This window comes from Phalangium opilio, unplaced genomic scaffold, assembly GCF_054372755.1.
Source record: "Phalangium opilio isolate 3A_F unplaced genomic scaffold, DU_Popi_V2 ptg000013l_1, whole genome shotgun sequence".
Lineage (NCBI taxonomy): Eukaryota > Metazoa > Arthropoda > Arachnida > Opiliones > Phalangiidae > Phalangium > Phalangium opilio.
The window spans coordinates 10,748,839-10,763,240 of record NW_028324148.1 but is presented as its reverse complement, the minus strand read 5'-3'; the positions used below and the strand labels follow the sequence as shown (position 1 = coordinate 10,763,240).

The following is a 14,402-nucleotide window of genomic DNA, read 5'->3' as shown; positions in this document are numbered from 1 at the left end:
CTAGGTATTTTTAATTTTCCAGTCTTCTTCAGCAACGTCATCAAAACGCAGTATAAGTGAGCCAATAAGAAAATTTTAATTTTTCGTGACAGGGCTATGAGTCGGACTGAAAAAAAGGCTTGCCGTTCCCCATTCCTGCTTCTAAAATTACATGGATCCCTGTTTTAATATTATCCGTGAACTGCATCTTTTGATAAAATCAAGAAGTGATATCTAGTTTATTAGGGGGAAGGTATAAATTCGCCACATTTCCAGCTTTATCTCCAGTCCAAACGTAGGTCCGGAGTTTAGAAATTACAACCAGCACCTAATTGGTTCTTGAAAACTCACGTCAGCGCGACGCGAATGACGAAAATTACGTATTTTCCGAATGAGGAGAGGTGAAATAGCCCGGCCTCCTTTTACGTCCCCCCTTGTATTTTGAAAGGGAGACTGGGACTATGGCGCGCGAATACTTAGGCATCTAACACTTTCTCCCTAATAAACTAGATATCACTTCTTGATAAAATGAAGCTGATGACATCTGTTAAAGAATTTCATTTCAGCGTCATCCGCTTTAATTACGGAACTTCCGGTATGTGGATCCGAAGACGTTAAATAAGACCGAAACGTTACCAGTCCACCGAAGTTTTTTAAGTCATGTCTAGCGTCTTTGTTGTCCACATACCGGAAGTTCAGTCTCTAGAAAACAAGGTGGTGAAACACCGAACTACTATACCCCTGATTTTTGAAAATGGTCTATTGTTTTCATACTGTTTCAGACCATGGTTTATAACTTAAAATACCCGTACAAAACTAATTGTAAAGATTACAAAGAAGAATATAAACGAACCCAAAACTCAAGAGATTTAAGTCAAGCTGTAAGTAACCACTGTTATTTTCAATTTCTCTCTTTTTTTACCAGTCACCTAGCAGGGAAATTAAAAAGGGAATATTCCCAATTTTACAGTTTTGTACTCTCGAGTGCGTTTGGGAAAGGTACAATGGAACTTGTGGTTGCATCCCTACTCCGGTTCCTGTAATTCCACCGTACCAAACATGTAATAAAACAATGAAAGGTAATTATTCCAGTTTTTGATTTTCTTTCCCCAAAAATTCTTGAATTATCAATGTGGAGGAGATATCACCAAAGCTCCATTTCCGGTAAATTCCATTAGGCTATGGCGCGCGAATTCTTAGGCAATTTTTACCTTCGCCCTAATAAACTAGATATCACTTCTTGTTGAAACCAAAGAGAATAAAGGAGCGGATTAGAATCTCCCCCGCTTTACTCTGTTGCCCCCAATTAGAACTAGAGGTACAAGAGAACTTCCGGCTTGCTTGATTTTGATTGGTCTGTCGTCGCGCCACCTACAATATACTAACAACGTATTTGACGTCATAAAAGGAAACTCCTCTGAGCTACGCCTTGAAGATGCGCTATAAAAAGGGAAACAGGTATAACCATACTTTCTACTCCCCTCTATCTTCTCTTTGGTGTAATGACGAAATTTCAAGATGTGACTGGGTACAGTACCATAATTACCATAGCGCATTGATTTCACTATCGTAATAACAAAAAATAAAGGTTTTAGATTTCAGGTAATCCCAAATCTCAAAGTACCTTCGCGGCACCTCAAATATTCCCTCTATCGCTTCAGTGTTTTGCACACCATAGTATTTCTTAGTCATACCAGGGATAGATTTAATTTTAGAAGTAGGAATGGAGGACGGTTAGTATTTACTTCAGTTCGACTCATAGCCCAGTATAGAGCCCCTCCCTCAAACACGTAGTGAAAAGTTTAAATTATCTTATTGGCCCACTTAAAATACGTTTTGATGACGTTGCTGACGGGAACGGTGAAAAATACGTAATTCCTTTTTACCTCTGTCGCTATGACCCGCCTCTTCTTTCATACCCCTCCGGGACTTTGACGCGCGTCAACATTACTCTGTTCTCCATTCCTACTTCCAAAATTAAATATACTCCTGGTCATACTAAGATTTTCTTCGTATGATAACAGATATCTGCGAAAAAATTGATACCGGCATTCCCAGAGAATGCGAAGAATCTTGTCCTATAGGTTGCGAGTATGTATTATTAAACCTTCTGTTAAAACCAAAATGAATTATCATGTACAATATAAAGAGAGTTTCTGATAAAGAACATGGGGACTAAAACATTTAGTATCGGAGCTAGGTACGGGCCTCCAAGCACAGGCCCCTAAAATTAGAAAATTGGCACAAATCTGAGTATGATATATCAGAATGCCCATCTTTTTTAGACAATTTCAATAGCTTCCGATCTAAGACGGTTAATAAGCCTATATCTAGCAGAAGTGTACGTTTAAAGGTGGAATTGTGCCTAAGCTGATAATGTAAAGTAGTTCAAAGTGTAAAAGCACAAGAGTGGACATTTGAACTAGGGCTCGGACTCCGTTATACATTATCCAAAATTATAGATATTGAGATGTATATATTATTAATAGATATAGCGGAACGAATAATGCTAATGAATTCGTTATGTACAAACAATAACATATGTATATAGAAGACCTTAGTGGATTATCAATTGACATTGTTAGTATACAACATTCGCGCTAGATATTTCTAATCGCGTATAATATTGGCAAGCTAAACGGATAACATATTTGTTCATATTGGCTCTTGTCCATAACCATTGATACAAGCTTTATTTCTAAAGGTGGTCTCTCTCGGACAATATATAGCAACGTTGCCGTTAGTAACGAATATCCATAAGATGTTTATATTTAATTCCGTGACTAAATAGTATCTGGCTTTGTTTAATATTTAAAAGTATGCTTCAGGATGACATAGTCGTTACAGCTCTTTCCGACAAAACCCTTGTTTAACTACAGAGGTGTCATCATTTTACGACTATCATTACTCTTAGCTTGATTCCCTGGTAATTCAATGTTAAACGACACCAAGACATAAATAAAAAAATGTTTTTGTATGGTATCAAAAATGATTTGAACGAGACAGCTTCTCAATAACATTTTAAACCTTCAGTTTTAGAACTTGTCAACCCGAGAGATTAAAAGAATGTCAACGGATGTTTGTGAATGACGAACGTTACAAACGCGGTGGGTAGTAACTCCGATTTGAGAAAGCGGCTAACATTTAAAGACACTTAGGTTTACTGGAAGACATCGGTGCCACATCAACAATATGTAAATCAGCCTGACGTTAATACAATAATCAACCCAACGTACAGATTACGTTTTTCCAAATACAATTTTATTTACAAAAGGCATCTAAATCTGACGCCCACCACGATTTGAGGCTCATAACGGCGGAAATGGTTTCCGGTTTCAGTGACCCGCGCTTTGGTGAGACTAGATTCGCACCCTTGGAAAAAATCCTTTCCGCAGGAACAGACGAACCTTGTATTGCCAAATAGTCTCTTGCCATTTTGGCAACATTTGGGTATTTCTGCTCATTAATCTGAAAACAAAGTGCAATTACAAAGTTTAGTGTCACATATAAAAGCTGTGCAGTACGTCTTCCGTGATACTCGTAATCCTTGTCTATTTTTCCCTGGACATTACGTCCCAGACATTCCGTACCTAATATTTGCTCACCGAGAATTAGGTCGCTAGTATATATGGTCTATTATGTTTTGACCCCACGCTTATACACTCATTAGATCATTCGCCCATGAATTACCAGTTTGAAAGCAGTTAACTAAACCTAATCTAACGTGGAATTCCACAAAGAAGATAAACAGGACTAGAAGGCTGAGAGTAGGGCCTGGCCGAGCTTGACGGTTAGACGCGCTGAAGGTTTTTCATGGTAACTAAATTTCGCATCCGCTAATGTAAATAGACTGTATATACGCTATATACCCTTTCGCTATGGACGTGGTACATTTAACGCCCAGAGATAAAACAACAATAGGTCTATATAATATTTGGTGTTTTAACAGAAACGTACCTTCCACCATTCTAAAACGTCTGTGTTCGGCGGGGCCAATTCATCCTTCAAATATAAAAGAATTTCGGATCCCTTGGCCTGTTTTCTGGGACGCTTGGGGTAAATGGCAAGCATTTGGTTTGTTAGCTCTGCACTGCAACTTCCGGATGAATAGGTTGGATAAGCCGAATGATTCGTGTTAATCTCATAATATTTATTAAAGACGTCTAGAGCGGCGGATTTGATGTTCTTTACTGTTGTTTTGTCGTAATTTTCTTTGAAAAAATCCAATTTCAGAGTTGGATCCACAACTAATAAAACATAATTTCTGTTAGTCACGAATCTTGTTATGCCAGCAATTCAGCTTTGGTATTAAATAGATATGACGAGTCGACGAATAGGCTTTAATTGATGAAGTGCAATATTATGCATTACAGTCGTTACTACGCTGTGGCTCTGATATTATTACTCATAACTGATTACTTGGCGAATTGAGATGTTAAACAAACGCATAAATCTTGCCTATAGCGATCCACTGGGCTTCTACATTCGACTCTTCCGCGTATGCTTCCAGTTTGTTTCTGGCAAGGCAACATGCTTCTTTAAGAGGACCCACTGCTGTGTCGATGACTATCTTAAGTTTATTCTGTAACCAGTGATATACAGGCATAACAATGGAAACGGTTGGATATTTAGAAACCGAGACGCGTCGAGTCGCTAATTCGAAATCCTTAAATATAGAATCGGATTATTCGCTCACACCGTAATAAATAATATGCGTACAGAGTATTTTTGAAAGCTATGGACGAAACATAAAGGGCTTCATCGGGTTGTTACGACTCCTTGAAAGTGGTATACTTAAAACAATGCAAATGATCTACATTGTGAAACAAGTTTTGTGACTCTGACCAAATAGTTTTCAAATTTATTCGTAATTTCATAATCGAGAGATAAGAGAAAGTGTATTTTAACAAGAATGAAAACCTCAATCATCTGATTAGTAAGGGTGCAACCACTAAGATCTCATGACAAGCTTAACCTAGTACAGTTCAAGTACTTCGCGCAAAAACTTTATTTCCAATGGATACGGTTACATGTTGAACATGATCGTTACTAAACGAAATAAAATTTATCATAATTTAAGACCATAGCAGTTGTACACGTCTAAACAGATTTATGCGCTTTTGCTGGTTAAACAAATCCTTTTTCTCTTAAATTTCGGTTTTAAGTTTATGCATAAAATTGAAATAAGTTCAGTGAAAGGCGCAACCCTACTTGCAAACTTTCACGTACAACGTTTAGCTAAAGTTTGCTGGGCCATTTTTACTCACTTTGACCCAAAGAACCGCGCCCCTTTCAGAAACACCCGGTATATGTAAATATGAATAATAATAATAATAATAATTAAAGCTTTATTGGATATCCCTGTTCAGTCGAAACTGGTTTACAAAGGGGTCCGTTAGTTAAATTAATTGTTAAACATTAAAAATATGCTGTTTTACATCTCTCTTAAACTCATTAATGTTAGCTATATTTTTTATATCACATGGTAAGTTATTCCAAGATTGGATTCCCCTGTTTTTTAAACTTTTCAAGTTGGTTGTCGTTAATTTTGATGGCAGAACAAAGGTTTTAAGATTTATGCGGGTATTATAGTTATGATCGACTAAATGAAACATATCAAGGATATACTTTGGCATTTGATTATTATAGATTTTATACATTAGTACTAATAGCTGATATTCATATTTAGGTTTTTAAGAGCCTCTGTGGCAGATGATCTCTTATTTCGGAGTAATATTAATTTGGCACATTTATTATGTATAATTTGAAGTCTATGTAAGTATTTTTTGGGGCCAATATTGTAAAATAAATTACCGTAATTAAAGATGGGTTGGATCATAGATTTATGTAGCGTAATTTTACTTTGAATGTTCAAACATTTATAAAGTGGATGGACGAGCCAGAGTCTCTTATTTACCTTATTTAGTACATATTCAATGTGATCAATAAAATCTAACTTTTCATCTATGATGGTTCCGATATATTTATATGATTTTACCCGTGATATATCTAGGGACCCAAGTTTGATTATGTCTTGCGTTGTACCTCTTAATTTTTTAGGTTCAATAATCATAAAAACAGTTTTAGATTCATTAAAAATAAGGCCTCGTGAGGCTAACATTTTCTTTAGAGTTATTACGTCCGATTCTAATTCAGTGATCAATTTAGAAGCGTCATCTGATACAGAGAGAAGGGCATCGTCATCCGCGTATTCAAAAGACTTTGAAAATTTTAAGCATTTATGATTATGTCTCGTATATATGTTAAATAATAGTGGCCCCAAGATACTACCTTGAGGAACACCTGTAGATACAGTCATTGATTGAGATTTTGTATTACCAATTATTACGGATTGTGTTCTTTGACTAAGATAAGACGTGAACCATTTAAGGGTGCCCGTATCTGCCCCGCATGATCTAAGTTCATTAAGCAATATTTCATGATTTACGCAATCAAAGGCCTTAGACAAGTCAACAAAGACAATTCCAACATACCACTCTTTTTCTATACTTTGTATTATAGTCTCAAAAAGGTTCATGACACACGTGGTCGTCGAGTGACCTGGTACGAAGCCAGCCTGCATTTCATATAATAAATTATTATCGATAACATGTGCCAGCAATTGGTCGTATACGATCTTTTCAAGGATCTTTGAAAGAATTGGCAGGACTGAAACGCCCCTATAGTTATTAGGTTCCGTTGGGTCACCTTTTTTATATAAAGGGACTACTTTGGCATCTTTCCATTGATTTGGAAAGGTGTGACTGTTTATGGATAAGTTAATTAGCTTAGTTAAGAATGGCGTAATTACTATAGCTAGACCCCTTATCAGGTCACTCGACAATCCGTCTGACCCTGTTGCTTTCGAAGACTTTAAATTCTTTAAATAAGTAAAAATCATGCTTTCTGATACTTCTACTAATTTTAAATTACATACATCATTCAATTCGATTGTTAACTGTGGATTAATTATACATGGATTTTTCGTGAAATGCCTGTTTAGGTTATTTGCTATCTCAAATTGAGTTGTATATTCTATTCCATTATTACGTATCATGACAATAGATTTAGATTTGGCTTTCATGAAGGGCTTTACCAATTTCCATAAGTTAGCCCCACCCTTTAATTTTTTATGAAAATAATCTTTTTTACTTTTTTGAACCAAGTTACTCGTCAAATTACGTAATTTTTTATATTTATCAATAAATAATGGTTGTTTAAAAGATTTCTTTTTGGCCATATCCCTAAGGTGCATAACATGTTTTATCTCATTGGAAAGCCAAGGTGGGCTATTTATAAATTTGCGTTTTGATAGTAGTGGGGCATACTTGTCAAGTGTGCTTTTTATAGTATTTTGTAAAGAAGAGACACCATCATCTATGTTTTCTAATCCTAAGTGATCGAGGTTACTGATTAAGTCCTTTACAAACTCGTCACTATCAAAGTTTCTGTAGTCCCGTATAAAACTAATCTCTTTTTCTTTACGCGGAGCTTTTTTCTTCCTTATACACATAATTAGGTCATGATCAGATGCACCGGTTTGTATAACTTCTTGGTATAGGATTCTATCTGGACGGGTTGTAAAAATTAGATCTAGTAACGATTGCGTTGTTAAGGTTGTACGTGTGGGACTTTCAATTAATTGTTTAAAGTTAAGGAGAGTTTTCTTCAGCGCTCGTACTCTTGGTAGTACTGGTTTATGGAGGAAATTACAGTTAAAATAAACGACTTGCTTTCAGGATATTCAAGAACTCTTTAATTAATTCCCATTCTGCGTCGGTTAAATTATATTTGTGCAACTCCTTTTCACTCCTCATAAGTGATTGTATTGACTATAGTTAAAGACATGCCCATCCTCAATGTTCATGGTAGAACAAAAACGCACAATAGCATTCACTTACCTGCTTCAATATCAGCGCTCTTCTAAGCATGTCATAAGTGGAGTTCCAGCGATGTTTGACGTCTAAAACCAGATTTAGGTCATCTATCCCAAATGTTTTGTTTAACTGGTGCAGTTTTTCCTCCTTCAGAACAGATAAACGAATTTGTACAACAACCGATCTAATCTGAAAGAACCGTAATGTATGTGACACATAATTATACTGTAAAATACTCCATAGATGTCAGTAAATAGGTTGCATAAATGTGTCATTGAATGATTGGCTAATGTAAATATTTTCGAAGTCGTCAGTGTTACGTTCAACTATCATTCGAAGTTCGTCCACCTCAAAATTTTTATGAAACACACGCATGGAAACACTACTATGGAAGTGTCACCTGCTGCCTACCCCTTAAAAGAAATCCTCAATAATTAATGTTGTACCTTGGCCACAGCTTTTCCTATAGATACGTCTTCTGGTGAATTAACGAAATCGTCTTCGTCGCTACCATATTCCTCCTCGGTTTGGTATTTTGGATTTGATTTAAGCTGGTCTAGAATTACTTTAACCCCCAAATTTAAGACATGCGCAAAGCAACGAATCCGACATTGCGTAGTGTAACGATAACCAAGAACAGCACATCTTTCTTCGAGTTCTCTTGAAAAAGTATCGTTGTTGGACGCATTATCCATAGTTAGGGCAAATACCTGAAATACAAAGTGTTTGTGCCTGCTCCACGGAATATTAATAAGATTGTTTGATTAGGCTTACATTCCTAATGTTACGGTCTTTTATTAGATCCAGGAAAACGTCACATATGTTAACCCCCGTATGTCGTCCGGAGACATGAATAAATCCAAGCGTGATAGACCTCATAACCCAATGTGTTTCAATCCAGTGAGCAGTAACTCCCATAAACGCTACGCGGTTAGTTGACGTCCAAAGGTCCATCGTAAATGCTACTTGTCCATCCATGGTCTTCGGAAATCGTGAAATGTGAATAGATAACACATTTACCGGGAATACTAGACAGACGTAATTACCTCACATAGTTTCTTAATAATCGGTAGTTGTTCTTCATAAGCTTGTAGTATATAGGTTCTAACTGTTTTGGCACTCAACATTACGCTGTTAGACACTACAGAACTATTAGGGTCAATGGAGCCTACGAAGTTTCGGAAACTTAAAGCCTCTACTTCGTCAAATGGTATATCTTTTAATACAATCCAACGAATAAGCTTGTTTCTGGCATTATCTATAGCAGATGAATATACCTAGAATGAGAAGGGGATAATAGAAGAAGGATGACACTCTGTATCTTCTTAATGCTTCAGTTATATAACATGATTCTTCCCATCATTTTTGTTTGCTTTCCTGTTCATCAAACTTCAGATGGGCAGGTGGGGTGTATTCTATAACATTTTGGTACTAAATACTTAATTAGCAATAAGCCCAGAAACCTCGTCTTGACGTGGGACAAAATTCAAAAGCGCGCCTTTCAAATAGTTAAGCGCTAATAGAGTAATTACGAGGGATCGCGTATCGTTTTTCGTAACCTTTATCCAAATGTTCTGATGTTGAAAATAATCATGTTACAATTACCTTGATTTGTGTTACACTTCTCTCGAAGCGAGCTACAATACATTAAGAACCAACCGCAACTTCATTAACGAGGCTTTTTTTGTACAATACTAAGTACTGACTGACAACGTGAATGTAAACCTAGCGTAAAATCTTTCAAGTTTGGTGTCAAAAAAAATCACGCGTGCTTTTATATTTTCATTTCAAAATAGCCACATTAGGCCTAACAACTACAAGTTTTTCGATCTGTAAACTTAATGAAATTACAGTGCGAAAAGGTTAGGGCGGGTTGGAGCTCTACACGTTTTCGAACACTTTTGTCGGTCAAGAGAGGGATTACGAGTAATGAATTCAAAATCTACATACCTTTGACCTTTCGTAATCTTCCACGTGTTCGGGATGTTTCCTTTCCACATGGTATCTCAAATTTCCCGTGGATATACTGCCATTTCGGCCTTCTGAATACGAAACACTAAATACGTAAACGTATGTTTGACACCGTTCCTATTTTTAAACATGTAATACGCAGTACATTTGGACAAGGACGCCTGTATTACACTAGATTTTGACTGTATTCTGATAAAAATGAATGACTTGTCAACCAAAGCCACTAAATCAAGTACGGTTCAAAAGGAGCAACTATTCACGCTTATTTGGCTGTATTTTTTATCGTAGAAAAATTTCAACCAAACGAACTAAACCAAGGACGCTTGGACATTGACATCTATTGACATTTGTATTTTACTGAATTCTGGGGAACTTTGAAAAAACCAAAGTCACTAAACTGAAAACGCTTGGACAGGGACACCTAATCCCACATGTATTTAATTTGTACTTTATAGCTGTCCCACATGTATTAAATTTGTACTTTATAGCTGTCCCACATGGAAACTTACTTGGCACAATATTTACATTTCGCGACAAGTTTAGTTTTCGTACCGACTGTTTCTCTTAATACATCAAAGTGATGCCAAACACCACTTCTGGTACGCGGAAGACACGATGCGTTTATATGATCCTGAGATATTGGAATCTCCGACATGATGGCAATGAAGAATGAAACGAAAATGGATCACAACTAAGCTATGAAACCATTATCGGGTAACCAAAACGTAGGATAAAAAACATGAAAACTTTAAACTGTCAATGAGGTCAGATATCACGTCTAAATATAACGTTTTGTTGATATCTAACATCTAATAGTTGAAAAAAATTCTTAAAAGATGTGTAATAAGCTGCAATGTTTTTTATGGATAATAAGTATACGACGAAATTATTTTCTTTCATCTATAAAAAAAGCTATATACGAATAAACACCGATTTTTTGTTTTTGATATGCCTTGTTAATATATTGTTGGTTGTTGTCAAGTCTAACGTTACGATCACAAAACTGATAACGTATTTCGATTATTACTGTTTATGACAGTAAATTGAATAAATATATACTTCTTTCGGGTGTTTATAGATATTTGTATATAAACAACATTAATGTCTATATAAGTTATTCTCCATTACTGCTTAACGTATTATGTATAATGACATGATAGTCATCATTATTCAAAGGGCTAATATTATAGAAACTCCGAGCCCTAATTTGAACAATACCTCTTAATAACTATGTTAATTTGTTACTAATTAAAAAAACATTAACTTCAAACTCTCGTGTTATAACACTTTGAACTACTTCACATAACCAGCTTAGGTACACTTCTACTAGACAAAGGCTCATTAATTTTTTTATATTGGAGGCTATTGAAATTGTCTAAACAAGTTGAGCACCCTGATATATCTTACACCACATGTGAGCCAATTTAAAATTAAATGTTTTAGACCCCATGTTTTCAATACTTTAGTCTGAATCGAAGAACACGCCCTTTAAACTATGGCATACACAGAAACACAAAGTATACACAGTGTTTCAAAAAGTAGAGTAGGACCAGAGTTCAACGTATCCTACAACCTACTTCGACATTTTGCCCTAACGTTTTTACCTCTCCGAGTGACGATGATGTCACGGAGAGGTATTACACTGGACGAGTCTGTGTGTGAGTGTGTATCTGTCACCGCGTTCGTCCACTTTAATTTGGTCCTACCACCTTTATTGGAACACCCTGTTGACCGTCGTATTGATTTCTTAATATCTGTTCGTTTACGTTACCAAACAGGGAAGAATTTTACGATTATAACATCAATAAGCTCGCTATCGATATGTAAGTACATTCATTAAAATACTAATGTTTATTAAAGCTTGTTTAAAAGGAAACTATTTTTAGAAATCGATCAGTTAAAAAAGTGGATATTTATCATGAATTACGAGGAAACACTATAATCGAATACGCGCACAGGCCACAATATAAGGTAAATATCTAAAAACGTCTAAGGGCCACTTTGGTGCAAGTAAGAATGATACAATGGTCTTTAATCTCGCTTTTGGTGCCTGCGCTGTAGTGATTATGAAATTTTTACTTGTATTGCCTCTTCCATTATATTTATTTCAGCCAATGGAACTTTTCTCAAACGTTGGTGGTTATTTTGGAATCTGGCTCGGAATGTCTGTGCCTCTATTTTTGGATATCACAATGAATTCAGTTTACAAGGTTTATTTCGAGCTAAGTCAAAAACCATCCAGAAGACCACAAATTGTAACGTAATATCATCTCATTGATAACAAGTCGGGAAAACCAAAATATTACCTCTCCGTGTCGAGAAGATTATATAACCTTAAGTATCCAATGAAAACGTCGACCTTTTGCCCTCATCCTTTCCCGCGCTTTGCGCTTCCGCATTTCATCCTTACTCTCAACATTATCTTCCTCCATTTTACATATAAAAATCAAATACTCACAAAAAGAAGTGGCAAAAACCTGCTGGCTCTTTACAACCACTTAATTTGACTTAATATCCAATTTCCAACAACAATAATATACCGGTAGTTTAATTGACAACCTACTAGCATCGAAATTCTCATAAGGAATGGCTCCCGCGGATAAAAAACGGCAATTTTCAACTAGGTGGGCGTTATCTCATAAGATTTGAAAAATATCATTTGTCTTTTTTACCAATGCCTAACCGTTTGGATTTTTTAAAGCAGTCTTAGCACCAAAAAATATTTTTGAATGAGGATAAAAAAGGTCTGTCCTCTCGTAATTTTTTAAGCTTTTATCATGATTACTCTATACAACAGTAACAAGGAGTATAAACGCATTAGTGGAAGCAGTATTTTTTTCCCAAAACAATCTCGCTTATGTTTATGCAATGAATGAAATATATCACAATGCACGGGCCTTGATAGATATAGGAGGCAATGAAGGAAATATATCGCATGCACGGGCCTTGGTAGATATAGGAGGCAATGATAATCTCTCTCTTTGCACGAGAGGTTTATCTTTAATATTTAAATAAATATAATTATTTTTAATTATTTTAATCTTCAATAATTAACATTAATAATAGTTAAATCGTTTAAAATAAAGTTATACTTATTATCTTCTCAAACTTTGCTAATATTGACGTTTAAAGTGAAGGGTACCCCTCTTCCCGCTTTCTTCAAATTTTGGGGTATATATACGATTCGTTTCCATTATAATAGTAAGGAAAAACCGCAAATGCGAAAACCTTTGGTAGCGATCCTACCTTAGGGAGGCTAGACGTTTCTCGTAACCCTAGCTGATCGCCGCGTATATCCTAAAACCAAACGATGATAATGGAGTAGAAGCCAATGATACAGATTGGTGTCTATGTGGAATAGACGGAAGACCAGTGGATGGTGGTGTTAGAAGGCAGTGTAAGTGCAGACGGGTGTCAATGTGGGATTGACAAAGAACAGAAGATGGTGGTGATTAGAAGCCAGTATGTACAGACTGGTGTCCACGTGGAATGGACGAAGACCAGAAGATGGTGGTGATTAGCAGCCAGTAAGAACAGACTAGTGTCCGTGTGGTATGGACAAAGACCAGAAGATTGGTGGTGTGAGAACTCAAGTAGAGGAGCCATTTCCGTGACTGTGAAAGCAGTTCGGAAATGGCGAACACGTTTGCTCCGATACGCAAACTGCGAACGCGGTCACGTGGGTGTAACAACGGACAGACAGACACACACACAGACAGACAGACACACACACAGACAGACAGACACACAGACACACAGACAGACACGGCCGTTACAGAACCTCTCCTGGACTACGTCACACGGAGAGGTAAAAACTATCCTTTCAATAAACATAAATTTTAATCTATTATCTATAAATAAAACAGAATGCTTTGTTAAAATAGTAAAAAAGGCCGTTTCGCCTAATAAAGGATGTTCCTGATAAGTCATAAAATAAATGGGGTGTTCATTGGGTCAAGCTGATTTCAAAGTGTCAAAGAACATAGGGGTCTGCAACATTTAGGTACGGAGATATGGGTTCCTAAATCAAGAAAATAGGCACGATGTAGGACAGATCAGCCGTCAATAATCTCTATTACAATCTAATGATGTTATTGAACCTTAAGTAGCAGAAGTGCGCCAACGCTGTCAAATAAAGTGGCTAGTTCCTTGTTTTAGGGGCAAATATTTGGGAAGCCATATCTCTGTAACTAAACGTTGTAGACCCCATGCTCTTTGACATTTTCCAACCACTTTGACCCGTTTAAGTTGTTGTATCAAGAACACTCTGTATAATGGATGCTAGCACTGAAATTTTCTTTACCAATTTTATTGGTTTTACATCTTTGCGAATACATTAAAATTCTGCCCTTTTTTTTAGTTGAGTAATGTGACGCGATTTGTGAATACGGTCGTATAGAAGGAACCGCTTTTATACTGTATTACACACGAATAATTTAATTATTCTTCAAACCCTTCTATAATATCAAGTACCGATGATAAGTATTTAAAATGGAAATCTACGCTTTTAATAGATGAAAGACTGTGTCATTATGATACTAATTTTACATGTGATTTAAAAGATACATGTCTATA

The 14,402-nt window shown here is 36.2% G+C and overlaps 3 protein-coding genes across 4 annotated transcripts; 1 reads left to right on the top strand and 2 right to left on the bottom strand.

The window, feature by feature from the left end:
* The first annotated feature begins 1,511 nt into the window (after positions 1 to 1,511).
* LOC149709008 (uncharacterized) lies at positions 1,512 to 12,967 on the top strand. Its single transcript, XM_089863206.1, has 4 exons — positions 1,512 to 2,070; positions 11,606 to 11,650; positions 11,714 to 11,798; positions 11,939 to 12,967. The coding sequence occupies exons 1-4, from the start codon at positions 1,994 to 1,996 to the stop codon at positions 12,089 to 12,091; spliced, it is 360 nt and encodes a 119-aa protein (XP_089719332.1). The 5' UTR covers positions 1,512 to 1,993; the 3' UTR covers positions 12,092 to 12,967.
* Positions 3,219 to 5,286, bottom strand: LOC149709010 (uncharacterized). The gene is made up of 3 exons (XM_089864448.1): positions 4,438 to 5,286; positions 3,937 to 4,226; positions 3,219 to 3,447 (listed from the first exon to the last, which is right to left on the bottom strand). Exons 1-3 carry the CDS (start codon positions 4,583 to 4,585, stop codon positions 3,241 to 3,243), a joined length of 645 nt encoding a protein of 214 aa, XP_089720574.1. The 5' UTR covers positions 4,586 to 5,286; the 3' UTR covers positions 3,219 to 3,240.
* On the bottom strand, positions 7,695 to 10,635 carry LOC149709009 (uncharacterized). 2 transcript variants are annotated; one of them, XM_089864447.1, is made up of 6 exons: positions 9,807 to 10,635; positions 8,903 to 9,271; positions 8,631 to 8,837; positions 8,303 to 8,566; positions 7,881 to 8,045; positions 7,695 to 7,811 (listed from the first exon to the last, which is right to left on the bottom strand). In XM_089864447.1, exons 2-6 carry the CDS (start codon positions 8,981 to 8,983, stop codon positions 7,695 to 7,697), a joined length of 834 nt encoding a protein of 277 aa, XP_089720573.1. In that variant the 5' UTR covers positions 8,984 to 9,271; positions 9,807 to 10,635. The 2 variants fall into 2 exon arrangements, with proteins under 2 accessions (XP_089720573.1, XP_089720572.1); XM_089864446.1 differs by having other exon boundaries at positions 8,903 to 9,133.
* Positions 12,968 to 14,402: the final 1,435 nt, after the last annotated feature.

What these genes read in the sequence shown, in the direction of transcription:
- LOC149709008 (XM_089863206.1), top strand. Translation starts at nt 1,994, where the DNA reads ATGATAACAGATATCTGCGAAAAAATTGATACCGGCATTCCCAGAGAA. An exon ending in TCTTGTCCTATAGGTTGCGA is followed by an intron (nt 2,071 to 11,605) that starts GTATGTATTATT and finishes GTTACCAAACAG; the next exon opens with GGAAGAATTTTACGATTATA. An exon ending in CGCACAGGCCACAATATAAG is followed by an intron (nt 11,799 to 11,938) that starts GTAAATATCTAA and finishes TATTTATTTCAG; the next exon opens with CCAATGGAACTTTTCTCAAA.
- LOC149709010 (XM_089864448.1), bottom strand. Translation starts at nt 4,585, where the DNA reads ATGCCTGTATATCACTGGTTACAGAATAAACTTAAGATAGTCATCGAC. An exon ending in AGCCCAGTGGATCGCTATAG is followed by an intron (nt 4,227 to 4,437) that starts GCAAGATTTATG and finishes ATGTTTTATTAG; the next exon opens with TTGTGGATCCAACTCTGAAA. An exon ending in ACGTTTTAGAATGGTGGAAG is followed by an intron (nt 3,448 to 3,936) that starts GTACGTTTCTGT and finishes CTTTGTTTTCAG; the next exon opens with ATTAATGAGCAGAAATACCC.
- LOC149709009 (XM_089864447.1), bottom strand. Translation starts at nt 8,983, where the DNA reads ATGTTGAGTGCCAAAACAGTTAGAACCTATATACTACAAGCTTATGAA. An exon ending in TTATTAAGAAACTATGTGAG is followed by an intron (nt 8,838 to 8,902) that starts GTAATTACGTCT and finishes CGATTTCCGAAG; the next exon opens with ACCATGGATGGACAAGTAGC. An exon ending in GAGCGCTGATATTGAAGCAG is followed by an intron (nt 7,812 to 7,880) that starts GTAAGTGAATGC and finishes CTTTAACTATAG; the next exon opens with TCAATACAATCACTTATGAG.